The 16,905-nt window shown below is 27.1% G+C and overlaps 1 protein-coding gene across 1 annotated transcript in view; it reads left to right on the top strand.

Moving 5' to 3' along the window:
• Positions 1–16,683, top strand: part of LOC111613206 (RIMS-binding protein 2-like) — a 62,207-nt gene extending 45,524 nt beyond the window's left edge. The window contains exons 19-28 of the mRNA XM_023354553.1: positions 1,321–1,494; positions 1,578–1,720; positions 2,387–2,548; positions 4,738–4,833; positions 5,312–5,648; positions 8,400–8,830; positions 12,739–12,919; positions 13,656–13,759; positions 14,320–14,505; positions 15,333–16,683. Of these exons, the coding sequence (XP_023210321.1) occupies positions 1,321–1,494; positions 1,578–1,720; positions 2,387–2,548; positions 4,738–4,833; positions 5,312–5,648; positions 8,400–8,830; positions 12,739–12,919; positions 13,656–13,759; positions 14,320–14,505; positions 15,333–15,725 (2,207 nt within the window). The 3' untranslated portion in view covers positions 15,726–16,683. The remainder of the gene's footprint in view (positions 1–1,320; positions 1,495–1,577; positions 1,721–2,386; positions 2,549–4,737; positions 4,834–5,311; positions 5,649–8,399; positions 8,831–12,738; positions 12,920–13,655; positions 13,760–14,319; positions 14,506–15,332) is intronic.
• The last annotated feature ends 222 nt before the right edge of the window (positions 16,684–16,905 follow it).

The following is a 16,905-nucleotide window of genomic DNA, read 5'->3' as shown; positions in this document are numbered from 1 at the left end:
ATTACAATAATGCCGAATTTCCAAAGTCAGTGTTGTCCAACAGGTAGCGCATCAAACTGAATTCTGCCATTCCTTAAATTAATGTTACAATAGTGATTGATTTTAGGGACATGCAAATACCTATGTTTGAGCTACTGAAAAAAATCAGTTCTTTGAGTTGTACCATCTAATCTGTGTAATCTTTGATGTTTTGTTCAGGTCATGTCATAATGTATAGTGATTAAGATACATGTTTCTAAAGACAATGTAAGTTCACAACCAATTTTAACTTTATCACTATAAATATTGTACCAATGATGTACTGTACAAACTATACTTGAAACATTGCATTTAAGAACTCAGCATAAGTTGCACTTACTGTATTATTGTTTATTACAGAAGTTAAAGAAAATCGATTTTATATTTCTGTAAAAAATCAAACTTGACTGAATCTCTATATTAAAAATTTTCTTGCAAATTTTTTACAGAAATATGTAGTTGTATTAAGAATGAATATCTTAATCCTAAGTTTTAATTTTAAAACATTTAAATAGTTTTATTAAACAAAAAGAAATTTAGTGCATTTTAATTGATAAATATTTTTTATTATTGATTATTTATTTTAATAGAATTTATAGACATTTTTCTTCAAAATTTTTATAACTTATCAGAGAATAGTAATTGAATGGATTATTACAAAGAATATTATTGAGATGAATTGGATAGTCAATAATTAAAATTTGTATTAAGCAAGTGCTTTTAGTTAATGAATATATTAATGATGACATTTATTATAAATATCTCATATTGATTTAAAAATAATGTCTGAGTTTAGTGAATGTGATTTTAAAATAAAAATCTGAGCTCACTGAATTCACATTATCTAAAGAATATTCTTAAATTTTGTACAAAAAAATTATTGTACCTATTATTTTGCAAATTCCAACATTAGCCAAAACTGTGATGCAAAAGTGATTTAGAATGATGATTAATTGAAAAAATTTTTTATGATATATATATATATAACAAGTTTCCAAAAGTATTAAATTTGGATGTAGAGCAATGTAAATTTTATTAAACTAATATATACATACAACTAAGATGCATACCAGGATCTTGCAGGCCAAGAGTTGATCATGGTCTAAATTCTTAAATTTAATTCAAAATTAATGTAATTAATAAGTTTAGTGATGACAGCCTAACTGTCTACTTTTTAGTCTAGATTATGTTGTATTTATTATATTAATTTAGTCAAATTCTAGTCCAAACTTAATCCACCAATATAATTATTTGCCAAATTATAATTTTAATTAATTAAAATTTACATTTTTATATTTTTAGGACTTCCTGATCCCCCATTAAATATTCAAATAGAAGCTGGACCTCAGGATGGAACATTGTTAGTAACTTGGCTTCCTGTTATTGTTAATACAAGTGCCACAAATGCAGCTCCAGTTACTGGGTATGCAGTTTTTGCAGGTGGGAAAAAAATAGCAGAAATAGACAGCCCATCAGGTAAATTAATACTATATTATAAAAGCATCAATTTTCATTAATATAGAAAACTTCTAGTTATTTATTTTACTATTATAATTTAGGTGATCATGCATTATTAGATATGACAATTTTACAGCCTTTTGACCGTAAAAGTGTTACTGTACGCACAAAATCAGGGGAAAACATGTCTTCTGATTCCATGCCTTGTGTTATACCAATAGATTTACTTAGAGCACATGCAAAGGTAAGAAAGATTAATATTACAGACTAATAAATGTATTTTTTAAAACATATTAAAAGACAGCTTAAATTTCCTTTTAAAATAATTTTTATTAATATCTTGAAAAAAACAAAAATATAAGCATTTAAATTTTTTATTTTTGTTAAAACATTAAAACAATAACATTAACATTATTATTATAATTCACTGGCTGATATTATTCACTCTTCTTGCTAATTTATAGTTGAGTTGCTGCTATTGCTAACTTCTCACTGCATGAGTTAAATCTCACATTCTATATCAGCAGTGATTACAGTATTCACAAGTAATTTATTTTGGCATGTATGTTCATTTATTTTAAAATAAATTATTAAATTTAAAGTTATACAAAATTATAAACAAATATAAATATATTTATATTTTGAATTCTCAGAATTTATAATGTAGCATCTCAAAAACTATGGCACAGTTTAATAATAAATACTTAAATTACATATTAGTTATTTAAGAAAGTTTTTATTTGATTTTGTTTTAATTGAAATATTAATATAGGTTTAAAAACTGGGAAATTCTTAAAATTTATTATTTTAGCAACTTAAAAGCATGTCTAAGTAAAAGACTTAAAGTCTATTTTGTTATACGTTATTCTATATACCAATATGCATTTTTCCTCCTTGGTTAACGGTACAGAGCATGGTATTCGCTAACAAGAATGAGGAACGAAGCAAACGTGAGAGGCGAGGCTCTAGTTCCGATTCTGAATCGGACACAGAGCTAGCTGAACTTCTGAACCATGTGACACGCAGGGCTCAAGCTTTTGATCCCGTTGACTTATCTCCATTTGGGTCACAGGTAGAATTCCTGAGGTGAATTGGGTGGTCGTAAGCCTGTCGTAAACCTCTCCCAATAGTTGTGTCTATAATGAAAAACTAGAATACCTGAAAATAAGTTATAAAAATTATTAAAACATATACTAAAAAAAAATTCTTTCAAACTTATTTCTGTATTTAATGTACAATACAACATATTACAGAACAATTTACATGCTTATACCATAAAAACATACATATTGATATGGATAAAATTGAAATTGCTAGTCAAATAAATAAAATACTTGTTAGTGAATAAGTGAATAAAAATATACAATGTATATAATGCATATTTGAATATTTTATAGAGTTTATTCTAATATTGGAAATTTGCAAAAAATAAATTATTAATTTCAAAAAGAAAAATATCAAATTTTTAAATAATATAAAGCAGTCATTAGTTAGCAACCTGATGCCCAGGCTGTGTCAATGTGATTTTGTTTTCTGCCTCATGACATTATGCAACCCTAATTAAGCTGATATTTGTGACAAACAACATTCAAACTAAGTTTGACCAGTAAAAAGATCAAAATGAACTATATATTACTAGTTTGTATGTTGTTATCATATTTTATTTTAGTACTTTGTATGTTGGCAGTTATGGAATATGTTGTACTTGGGAGGCTTAAAGCCTACAACTCTGCAAGAAAAATGTATATGACCTAATGGAAGTATACAAAGTTCTCTAGTGACCCATATCTAGAAAAGGGTTGATCAGAAATCAGTAATATAAAGTAATGTAACATGAATACAGAATTATAATGATAAATTTTTTATTAGGCTACGTACTACTTATACTGTATATACATATACGCTATTATAATATAAAGCATTTTTCACAAATGCATTACTTTTACTTGGATGCTGCTTATGCAAATTAGTTTAAATAAAAGGTTATTTTAATCGAATTCAATTCATAAAATATAAATAGTTCGAGCTAAATCTCATATTCTAAAATGGAAATAGATAAAAATACAAGAAATTCAAATAATATTATTTAACGATAAAATATCGTTTATGAAATATATCGTGTAAAAGTTATCTTTTCTATAAGGATCATCTTTTATTAACATATTAATTTAATTTTAGAATGTTTTTATTTAAAATACTGCAGACAAAACAAAAAAAAAGTTGTTTTTCCATTTAGAAAACTTATTTAATTCGAGAGTTGTTTTATCTACTTTTACAAACAAATATTGAGTTGATTTAATCGATTTCTATCGTGTTTGCGCTTCGTCTGATTTCCATTCGTCTGTCTGTTTGTCAGTCTCATTGTCTATAATTGTACATTTGAATTATTTGTAAACAAACTGAAAACGATATTTTAAAATTTTTAAAATCGCATTCCGTTCTGGCCACGTGCAATATTCCGAATTTTCTTCACGTGTCTAATACCCAAATATGGGGCAGTNGTATTTTTTTATAATTTTAAATTTATTCTAAAATGATTGTAATTAAATACTTAAATTTAAAAAACTTTATGATATTTTTTTTATTATCAGTATCTATTTTTAAATTATTAAAACAACTTTTTTAATAAGTAATTTAATATTTACTACAATATTGTAAACAAATACTTAATTTGAAAATTAAAATTTTACCTGAAATACTACACTTTATATAAATAAAATACTACAATACCAAAAATTAAAATTAAAAATATCTAATAATAAAATATTTCTAATTTTAAGTAAATAAAAACAACTTATTAGAATTAAAATTATAAATTTTAAACATTCATTCCACAAACAATTTACTACATCATCAAACATGAATTTTCTTTTGTCATTTGCACAACTTTTGCATGAACACAAAATCCGTAGATTAAATTATTCCACAAGTTAGCACCACTATTTTTGTTAGTACTTGGTTATAGATCTATTTTTTTATTTAGATGAATGCTATTAAAGTAGTCTCAATATATTGGTACACAATTAAAGTTAGTGTTGTTTTGTGTAACCATGCTAGTAGAAGTTAGATATATATATATAATATGTAGTTCCTAGAAGATATGCCATAATCCTAAGCATGTAATGATTTTACATACTCCTATGTAGTAAAAGTCAGTTTAATATAGTTTATAAAGCATGGATTGTTGTATCAAAGGACATATTAGCTGCAATATAATGGCAGGGCTATAAAATGCACAAAAGCATTACGTTTTTTTACTAGAAGGGCTTAACAGAAGATCATGCAGAGGATGGTAGTAGGTCAGAGCTGCCCGATATAGTGGAGGAGATAGAAGATGAAGCGGGAGAAAGGTTGGAGGTCTGTAACTGTGAAAATCGCAGTGAAAGAATTTATGTTGTGATTTGTTGTTTGTATTTGTGCAGTATGTCTTATTTTAAAGTGAAAATTCCTATAATAATAATAATAATTATAATAATAATACTCTTCAAATATTCCTCCACAAACGGTAATTTCATTATAAAATGTTGGTAATTAGTCACAAAGTTTAAAAATTTAAAAAGTAAGTGATTTTTTTTTTAAATAAACAAAAAATATTACATTCTTGTATGAAGAATGCATTAATTATTATTTATCCCATTTAGATAGTTTCTCTTACCAAACAAATCCTTTAATTATACAGGTTTTAGTAATGTTGAATTTTTACTAAACTAAAGCATTTTTAAAGTAGTGCATGTTGCATGATTAGAAATATATAATTTTGCCTGTGATGTGGCACTTCTACACTTCATGCATCTTTTGAAATAACATGACACAACACTTACTATATAAACTACAGGAACGAGAGAAATCACTTTCTATTAATGAAAATGGCTTGGATCAGGACAGAGAAATGTCACATGACAGAACAGATACCAGAATGATACGCCAATCACCCAGAATTATTGATGTCAGAAATAGAGACAGACTGCAAGAAAGAGCTTCACCACCAAGAAGTCAGAGGGAACATATGTATAGGATGGAAGATACTTTACTCTCTGCCAATGAGAAACGAAGATTCAATCGATTATTAAATGAAAGGAGAAATTCTTCAGGCCAAGTCATTATTGAACCTGAAGATAATTTAAGTGATAAGGAAATATATCCACCTACTCATATGACAATTCCATCTATAGGTAAGTATTAAAATAAATGTTATAAAAATGAAAGTAACATAATATATACAGTAAATAAATGATCTAAAATAAATATTAATTTATTTTATAAGAATTATTTGCAAACAAATTTTCAGAATATATAGATGGCAAAAGTAAGTTGCCATAAATTCTATTTTTGACAAATAAAAATGGGTAAAAATATGTATCTTAGAATTGTAGAAATACGATATTTTACAAATATATAATAGCATTAACTAATTAATGCTATTATATCTTTAATATTTTATATCATATATTAATGCTATTATATCTTTTGTTCATTACCTTTCTCTGGAACCACATATGTTTTTCCATACTGTTCCCTGAATTATTCCTCATATTATATTGCAATATTTAATCATAAACTGATTATTTTAATATCTTTACAGTTCATTGCAGTTGTAATATTTTTCTATTGACTAGAAAAATATTTTGCATAATATCAGACAGAGTGCATACCAAAGACATGGAAAGTGATCTGGCAATAACTTGGAAATAACATGATAGTGACATACAAGTAATGAGAATCATGTGTGACTCAAAGCAAACCAGAATGATCTAGCAGCAATTCATTTCGTAACCATGGCTGCTTCTGATGATGATGATTAAACTTAGTGATTATTATTAATTACACTAGTTATAATGGAGGTAAATGACACTTTTGGATGCATCCTTTTTTTATGCAAGAAAATTTGAAAAAAACATAATGCTTTCAATGTGTTTAAAGAGTTAAATACATATCCAGAAAAATTTCAATCATTTTACTGAATCAGTAAAGAAAAATTTATTCATTCATCTTTCATGCTTATAATGAAAACTAAGTTTGTTACTTGACTTTAATGAAAATTAAAACAATTTTCTTTTGAACTAAGTTGTTAGTAACACCCGACAAAAGTGGAGCCTGACATTAACATAGCAAAAGTTGTGTCACTCCTACATCATGTTACTTCTATAGGTATTGACACACACATTTCCATTGGTTCCATTTGAAGTGGCATGTCAGATGCAAGATCACTTGTCATGTCACTCTGGTGTATGTTCTGGCTTAATAAAAATAATAATTAAAAGCTATATCAATAACTACTATGCATTAAATTATTACTAAATTTAAAAAAGGAAATCTGTTTGCTGCATATTGCACATTTAAAAGCTAATATTCAGTATCACTAACCTCTTAAATTTTTCAAATTTTTTTTTTTAATTTATATAAAAAATACAGTAAAGTCTCAATTATTTGACCTTTAATAATCTGATAGTACACATACAAATGCAATTCTAATGCAATAACAAAAAAATAAATATTCTATAATTTGTTTGTTTTTTACTTATTTTATTACAAGGTAAGAATATTTTAAAATACAGTAGATCATCGATTATCCGACTCAATTGGGGACTGGGGTTGGTCGGATAACTGAAAAAAACGAATAACCGAAAAATATGAAAAATTACATTATTAGTATAGTATATTAGTATATCTCATGTAATTAGTATATTGCTATTAACCTACTTCGCGTTTCATTTTCATGATGTTAAGCCTAACAAAAATTTTTTAAAAATAATAATTGTTGCTATTGTATCGTTAAAAACTAGAAAATTAAGCCTCGTTTAAATACTGGCTCCCTTTCATGGTCGAGCCATGTTGCCAGCTAAAACACATAAAAATACTATTAAAGTATACACATAGCCAAATATTGTATCGCCATATCACTAGCGGACATTTGAATTTGACGACTAGAACAGTTAGTTAACCAATGTGACGGTTAATTGGGGGTCAGATAATCAATGCTCTACTGTAATTTATTGTATTTTTTAACTTTAATTGCAATGTTAATTGCAATTTAATTGTAGACTTATAAGTATTTTATATTGTATTACTTTTTATTCAAATAAATTTATATTGTAAATATAATATCTGTGGTATTTTGCTTTACTCAAACTCCATATTATCCAACATTTTCAATTACTATATATGAAATTTTTTGATCCCATTTACATCAGCTAATTGAGACTGTACTGTAAGTTTTTTAATATTTAAAGAAACATCAGTCCCTTTCATTTCAAAGTGAATTTTATTAATTATAAACTAATTCCTAGTCAACCTTCCCTTTCTCTCCTGTAAAATCATTATTGACATCCCGTAATAAAATTTGTTAAGCCATAGAGAATCACTCTGTTTGTATACAGTGGAATCTGGTTATTGTAATCAGTCATTCAATTTTATCAGAATTAACAAGACTTAAATATATACGTTAAAATGTTTATAAAACATTTCTTAACTTTTAACTATTACCAAAACTCAGATCAATATCATTTTATTCAGATAAATTTGCACTATCTGCCTTAACATTGCAATTGTTATCAGTCTTATCATTTAGCATTTATAAGTACTAGTTCAGTAATTTAAATTGCTGAAATTTTTACATCAATAGCTCTCTCTGTAGCTGTTGTTAAAGACTGTATTGCAAGAAAACAATAAGCAGACAATACTGCATGAATTATTATTAATTAATAATAATAAAAAATTGTTTTTAACATGTTCTTTTAATGAAAGTCAATAAAACCAGAATTTTTATTAATGAGTCTTACTCCACTTAATATTATCAGTATAGTCAAGTCACACAAAGTGATTACAATAAGTAGATTTTACTATATACCATTTAATTTTCTTTTTGCTTTAATTTTTGTACATTTTATTAAAATTTTATTCTTTCAATAAATTACTTGTAACAGAAATAACTAAAGATACAACAAGTGAAGGCTGCAACTCTTTGGAAAATTTTTCAGAAGAAGAATACGATTCACTTGCCAGACATGACCGTCGTATGGGTTCTACTCATTATTCAAGAACACACAAATCGAAAATGCATGGCCATTACTATTCTGATATGACTACAAGGAGGCATATGCCACCAGAACACGAACATGGCTACTACAATCCAAGAAGTGCTTCACATCGACGAAGTGATGATTATCGTGGTAATGATTATCGTGAAGGCATGGGTTATCATGGTCGACATCCAGAATATAGTACAAGATCTTATCCTCCAGATAACAGAGCTAGATGGTTTGTTGCATTGTTTGATTATGATCCCATGACTATGTCTCCAAATCCAGATGCTGCTGAAGAGGAACTTCCATTTCAAGAAGGGCAACTCATTAAGGCAAGTAAATCACAAATTAATATATGTACTCTTTTGTTTTCTTCTTACATAAATGTAAAATTTTTTCGTAATTTTACATTTATGTAAGAAGAAAACAAAAGAGAAATTTTCTGACTCCATTGAATTTTTATAATCTTTTTGGAATATATTTAATATATGTATATCTTTAAAATGTTTAATATGTAGTTACATGTAACTACACATTAAAGATAAAGATAAAATTACAATAGTCAAGCATTTACTAAATGTATAGTTTTATTAAATAATTAACAAAATTAACACTGGAAAAAAAATCATTCTTTATAAATTTATAACAAGCAATAAACAGACAATCAATTTACATGTGTTAAAATATTTTATATAAAAGAAAGTTTTATAAATTGTAAATTAATTTGTCTTTAAAATGACTATTATATCTGTTGAAAGCTTGCCTAAGTTATTTTAATTAGATATTTCTTAAAATGAAAATGTTGAAGAATTTGCTGTAAGTATTTAAATATTTTTTGAAATAATTATAATTATAATAATAATTTGATAAAATTTTAAAATTATAATTAAAAAATTTATTTTCTCTATTTCTTACATCATTATTCTAATTTAACATTTTAAGTTTTAAACATTATTTTTTAAATTTGATTTTTGAAAAATCTGCTAGGAAATTTTTATTGTGTAAATAGAGTTGCCAACTCTCCTAGACTTACCAGGAGACACTCAGAATATGCCAAAAATTAGATTTAATAGTATATATTAATTTTATGTTTGTTAAATATACTTATTCCAATAGTACAGGGTGGTCATAATAAAAGAGTAGGTGTTCAGAGCTCTCTGTAGAAAGAACTATTTGGCAATTTTCATACTGTCCCGAGTACACGATTTCAATTTTTGGGGAAGTTTAATTTACACTTGATGGTGATTAAATTTTGAAGTTAATCTGTTTTTTAGTTTTTGTACTGAGAGGACACTCAACTGCTGAAATAAATGTTAGTTCAGAAGTGTTAAAAAAACTGTCTTGCTCTACCTCAATTGTTTAGTGCAGTGGTTTCCAAACTTTTTTGATTCTCGACACCCTTGCTAAATCCTGATTTTCCTAAGTTGCCCTATCTCAAATTCTAATAAGTACAATTTGTAAAATAGCCAATATTTTTTTAATTAAAGAGCACCATAAGTACAGATACCAATGCATTTGCATCAGGTCTGCTAGATGTCGCATCTTATCACATTGAATTAAAAGTGGAAGTAAAATTATGAACATTTTATAATATTTCACGCTGCCCCTGTGAGGAAGCCGTGGCATCCTAATTAATTAATTAATTAACTGTAGTCTTTGGCTACTACAATCCAAGAAGTACTTCACATAGTGGCACACACTTTGGAAAATGCACTAAACCAGTGGTTCCCACTCATTAACAGAATGACCTGTTAATACAGTCACTCCTATCCCCTAAATGTGCATATTATGTATGTTTTCTAACAAATTTAAAAAGAAATGTGAAGAATATTATTTCAACTTCTTTCATAGGTCTTGGTGCTCACATTGCCTTTATGCAATATGGTGCACCCATATATATATTAGCATAAACATGCAAACCTTATTGCAACAATAATTATTGAACAATAGTGATTAGCAGACCATTTCTGACTTTATAGCTGCCATGGTCACAGATCTAGACCCTGTGATCTGAACCATAGCTATGGGAATGATGAGGTGGCTTAGCCTCTTAAACTAAATTGTGTCCATATGCAGTATAGGTAATATATATTTTTGCTTTCATGTAAACTTAGGCTACTGTTACTCTTTTACACTTGGAATGTAGCTAATAGGTCTAGTGCTGACTGGAAAAGAGGAAAAATACCAGTCAGAATTTTTTCAGCTTACCCATGTAGCCTAACAAAGGTTTATTCCTGGTTACCTAAAGAGCTTTATTTATTAAAGAAATTTTTCCAATCTAGCTGTTTTAAAAGACAAATTCATGTATGACAATTCTATGCAGACCAGTTACATTCTGCCATCAATTATGTCATGTCATGAATGCAACTTTTACAGCATGGAGATGAAGTCATATACAGCCATAACTTTACAGTTTTGATTAATTGTTAATACAGTAGAGCGTCGTTTATCCGAATCAATTGGGGACTGGGGTTGTTTGGATAACTTATTTTTCGGATAACCGATTGTGTACGAAAAAATATCCCATGTTGAAATTTTTCTCCGTTACGTGTCGCTTTGTGTTGAATTTTCGTCAATGTTAAGCCTAATGTAAACTTTTTAATGTAATAATCGTGGCTATTGTATCGTTAAAAATTATTTCTTTATTTTTCACAAACAAAATAAATATATTGAAAAATATAAAAACAAAAAAAAAATGATACTTTAGAAGTTAATCTAGTATCAAAAACGTTCAATTCAGCATGACAGACACACGGTCCTCAGAAAAACACCACACAAAAGTGCCAGTACTGCCAGCTAAAACACACATCAACAAAAGAAATATTGGAGTAGCCCAAGATATAGCCAAAGATTGCAGTACCACAGCACTAGCGAAAATTAAATTTGCCGACTGGAATTCTTTCGGATAAATGGCACTCTACTGTATTAAATTCTAAATCTGTAATTGAAATAAAATTATTGCAGTATATTTCTTACTCCTGAAATTTGTTAGAAAACATACATAATATGCATAGTAAGAAAACATTTCTAGCAGCTAAATTTTGAAGTAAATTATTTTCCAAAAATTGAAACTGCACACTCAAGACTTTATGTATACCAGATTTGGTTTGAGATTTGCCCAGTACAATAATACTTTCTACAGAAAGCTTTAAAAACTTATACAGGATAATTATATTAAATATAATTTTAAATCATATTATTTAATGATTATTTCATAGATTTATAAATTTATATATCTACATATTACATCCAGGGCAGTGCTACCATTTAGGCAAACTAGGCAATTACCTATGGTGCAAAATTTCATCTATGCTTTATTCATACTTCACTAAAAATGTTAAATTAAATAGTGATATATGATTTAAGTATTGATTCTTTTCCTTATCCTTCACACATCACACTAACTTATTTTACTATTTAACTCTTGATTATTTTTTGTTCCTTACCTAAAGGATTTGAACTTGCCACTACTTAAAATTAACATTTTAAGTTATTAATTAACTTAAAATGTTAATTTTTTAACATTTTAAGTTAATTAATAACATTTTAAAATATTAATTTTGTTATTTTATAACTTTTTTATAAATGAATCACAACAGAGAATAAAAAAATGTTCTATTTTTAGAATAATGATATATTATTAATAAAGTAATACACAATATGTAAAGCATGCCAAAATAATTATTTTTTATATTTAAAATTTCATTTTAAAAGATATCCAACTTGTGAAATAAGGGGTACACTTGTAAACTTTGCCTAGGGTGTAAAATAACCTGGCTTTGGCACTGATCTTGTTTTTTGTTTTAGTATATACTATTCTTCTTAAATTTGTTATTGGCTTCAATAATTTTTTATTTTAAATTTCATTTATTGAAGGAATATGTAAATATAGGAAATCATAACATTGTTAATACATGTCTTATGAAATCTAATCCAAAAATTAAATTTGATTTGAGTGTATATCAAAAGTTTTTTAAACCTTTAAGTAAATATTCAAAAAATTGTTAAATAATAAGAAAACATAACATTTAAATTCTTAAATAATTTTATAATAGAATTCTTATATTATTAAAGATTTTTTTATTAACATTTCAAACTAATACAAAATCCAAATATATAGTTTGTGTATTAGTTTTTCTTTTAGAAATAAAACTGTAGGAAAAATTACTTTACTGGTACTTATCTATATTTTTTAAAGAATTTCTTCCTGAATATTCATAATTGGTCATTTCAATTTTAGATTTATGGTGATAAAGATGCTGATGGATTTTACAGAGGGGAAGCTAATGGACAAATAGGTTATGTGCCATGCAATATGGTTTCAGAAGTTCAAGTTGAAGAAGAAGATATGTCACACCAATTAATAAATGAAAATGTATCTTCCAGGTCCCATCATACACATCATTCAATAGCTGCACAAGGTATAATATTGTTTCTTAAATTTCTTTCTTGCATATTGATATAGTTTCTCTGAACAAAATTAATAATTAATGTATAAATCTTTTATTTTTGAGTATAATTCAGTCAAAGTGAGTATGAAATTAAAACTATTTAAAAAAAAACTTCATTGTAATAAAATATTGTGGTAAGCAAATGTAATATTTAAAAATAATTAATTTCTTGTCTTAATAAAAGCCTAATAAAATTTTTATTTAACATAATATATCATTAATACTTTCAAAATTATAACAATAGTAAAGTGGATTTTTCTATACATTAAATGAAATGTCTAGAAAAATTCACTTTATAAGTGATACTTTGGATAAATGCTACAGTATTCAGAAAATTATTAATTCATTACCAAACCTAATTTGACACATATGTGATTATCTGTAAAATTTTCTCAAGCTGTTGTTATAATAATTATTATTTACAGTTATAACATAGAAATATATAAAATATTTCAATACATTTGGAGCCAATAATTTTGCTATCAATAGTAGATATATTTTTAATAATTTGATAATTAACTTTGCTTTCAAAGCTTGCCTTTTTTGTGAATATTCATAAATATTTTTAATATCAAATATAATTCATTAAATTTCACTTTTGATATTTTATATAAATAAGAGTTTTTTTAAGTCCAAAATGGTGACATTTCTATCCTGATACATAAAATGCATAAAATATTTTCCAAATGATGGGTTTTGTGGATAGGTAACCGTGGTACCGAACAGTGGGGAAACAGCATGCCAGTACGGAGGATGGTGGCTTTATATGACTATGACCCACAGGAACTGTCGCCAAATGTTGATGCAGAGGTATCGTAAATGTTAAATGAAATATATAATATTTTATACAATCCCCTTTTTTCGTTTTAAATTAAATAAAATTTTATCAATTAGTAGCATCTGCATGGTTAGATTACTGTTTAGCAGTGCTAACCAAGGGATGCTTTAAATGCATGAAATTATTTAATAGTAGTAGCATTATGAGTAGGATAGGATTTTATTAGTGATTGAAGTTCTGTAGCTTCCAGGTGCATAGAGTATTAAATTAGCATGCAAACTACTTTTTTTTAATCTTAATTATTATATAGTTTTACTTGATTTATTATATTTTATAATTATATAAATAAATAAATAAATAAATAATTAATTAATCAAAATTAATAAACACTGACTTATATGTTCACCTGAAGGCTCAGCAAGAACTAATAAATCACAAGAATGGCAAGATACAAAAGCACAATAAACAATAATAGCTATAATTACATTAGTTATCATACAATAAAATGGCCCCAAATATAATCTCTATATAAAATATATCTAAGTATAAAAAATCAATCTTGACACCTATTCTTATCACCATCTACTATTAGATGGAATTAGCCTTCAGCACAGGTGACATCATCTACGTTTATGGTGAGATGGATGAAGATGGGTTCTTCATGGGCGAACTGAATGGTGTTCGGGGACTTGTACCCTCTAATTTCCTGACAGAAGCACCCCCTGACTACCGTGACACTCGAACACGAGAGAAGCTGGGTCCCCCTGGTGTGGGGAATGTGAGTCGGACAAAAGGTTAGGGGCGGAGCATTCCAGGCCCTCTCAAGTTTCTCAGGAGAAATGTTTCGTCAAACCTTAATGTTGTTGTTCATTCCTAAACATATGTTCAAAACCTATACAAATTTCATGCATGCTGAATGCTTTTTTCTGATAGCACAATGTCTCTAAAACCCAACCACTGAAAACGCTGCATGATAGTAATCAACTGCACGGTACTAGAATGCTTCAAAAATAGCAAATAAATTATGCATTACTATTGCTTTCTAATTGCTTGCTATCCATAGATGTTAACAGCACTTTCCTTTAGTTTTGTCATTTAGTATTGTCCCATCCAGCTATATATTTCATAGAGGATGAAGATGTGTTTATCCTTTGTACTACCCTGAGAAACCTGAACTTTACTTACTGTGTGCTCCGCCCTCCCTCTGTAATCATGGTAACATCCATCTTTTGTATTTTGTTTAGTAAAAATGTTATAATTCAATAAATTGTTTTGTATTTGTAAAATTATTAGTACAGTGATTGGTCTGTTTTCATTTTTTTTATTATTATTTATTTAAAATACTAATTTTACAAAAATTTCATACTTATAAAGTAAAATCTTAATAATTTAACATGATAAATTAATAAAACTAATATACAATTTGTATTAATTAATACAATCAATAGTTTTTAAATTAATTTTTGTAAAGTATTAATTTTATTTGTGTAGTTAACTTAATTTTAAAAATTACTATTTTATTTTTATTTTGTTATATAGACCATCACTGTACTGATTATGTATTTTATTGTATGTAACCAAGGTGTGTTCTTTTTGTAACTGTAGAGTCACGAGAGGAGATACAATATGCGAGGACCCCCAATAGCACCATCTACTCCACATCAGCCCCGTCCAAAGACCCTTCAGACAAAGGACGCTTTGGTCCCGAACGTCCAAGATATGAGAGAGACAACTTTGAAAGGACCCACCAACTTCCTGACAGGGCTATTCACACCTCAGAAAGAAGTTACTATGACACAGGAAGAACTGTACAACGCTGGTAAACAAAGACCAACAACTCTTGACCTAAAAGGAAAATTATGGGCATATCAACCATTTGGTGGATCTGAAAACAAAGTTCCCCCAAATCAAGTAGGTGATTCGCAATTGCAACAGGAAGAGAAGAAGGGAATTTTATCTTCGGTCAAGGACATGTTCAAGCCTTTGTGGAGAAACTGAGAAAATTCTATACTATAAAAATTTGCAAAATAATAGCTTTTTTAAATACTGCATGAATGATAAAGAATAATTTATAATGAATGAATATAGCTAATAAGAATATCATGGAAATAGCTTCCAAGATCAGAGCTTCCTTCTAAATCCTCCATGTGTTATTTATTATGAAGTACAAATGTTGCATCTTGAATATTTCGTAATTTGCACAAAAAAGTTCAAATGTCATTCAAGTTGCAACATTTTGCTTTCAAAAATTTTATATCATCATTTAGACAAATGTCTCTTATTCAATTTCCAGATATTTGTATTATATCATTAAGGGATAGGTCATTAAAGTGCAGTAGCAAAAGAATCCAGATATGGAATATTTTGTGCCTTTTAACTTATACAGCTTGGTGATAATCAGTATTATGTTTTGTCAAATGAATTTAGTTTTAAATAGAAAAGTGAGAAGGATATAAACACATAAATGACAATTTTCTGTCATATGTCATTATCAATTTAAGATAAGCCATCTGCAGTTTTATTAACTGGTAATGTGTTCCTTGCATGATAAAATTTGCCAAGAGATCATACTTACAAAGAAACAAACAAACAATTAGTCTCAGTGGAATCTTAAACTTTTCTCTTATTATATGTGATTCAAAATTGTCCAAAATACATTTCATTAATTGATATCTGTTTATAACTGGTAGGTAAAATCAATGAAAATGAAAAAGCCAATATAGTATTAAACAGCCAGGTGATTATCTTTTTCAAAGAGATAATGTTCTCTTTGCACATATCTCCTTTGTGGTACTGTGGTATTTTGTGTGGGTATTTTCATGTGCCACACTGAGCACGAATGTGTAATTTGTTTATACTTTTATTGATAGTATCAATCATTGTAAATAAAGTCATTCTCATTAGTGTAAATTGCTGTGTGTTATATTGGAAATGTACTTTTGTTTTATTTGCTTACAAGTGAAAATATTTCTAAAATAATTGTTTTAATTTATAAAAAAAAAAATAAAAACATTTACATGTATAATTCTAAAATTATATATTAGATCTCTAAATCATTTTAGTTATTTTATGTTAGCTATAAGAAAAAAATTGGTTATAACCATTTTTATAAACAACAAAATAAAAAGCAACAATAAAACAAAAATAAAAGATTATTAACAATTCATAAAACAATATA

This window comes from Centruroides sculpturatus, unplaced genomic scaffold, assembly GCF_000671375.1.
Source record: "Centruroides sculpturatus isolate CEXI.00-Female unplaced genomic scaffold, Cexi_2.0 scaffold1942, whole genome shotgun sequence".
NCBI lineage: Eukaryota > Metazoa > Arthropoda > Arachnida > Scorpiones > Buthidae > Centruroides > Centruroides sculpturatus.
The sequence above is the reverse complement of the archived record's forward strand: the minus strand, read 5'-3'. Positions and strand labels throughout refer to the sequence as shown.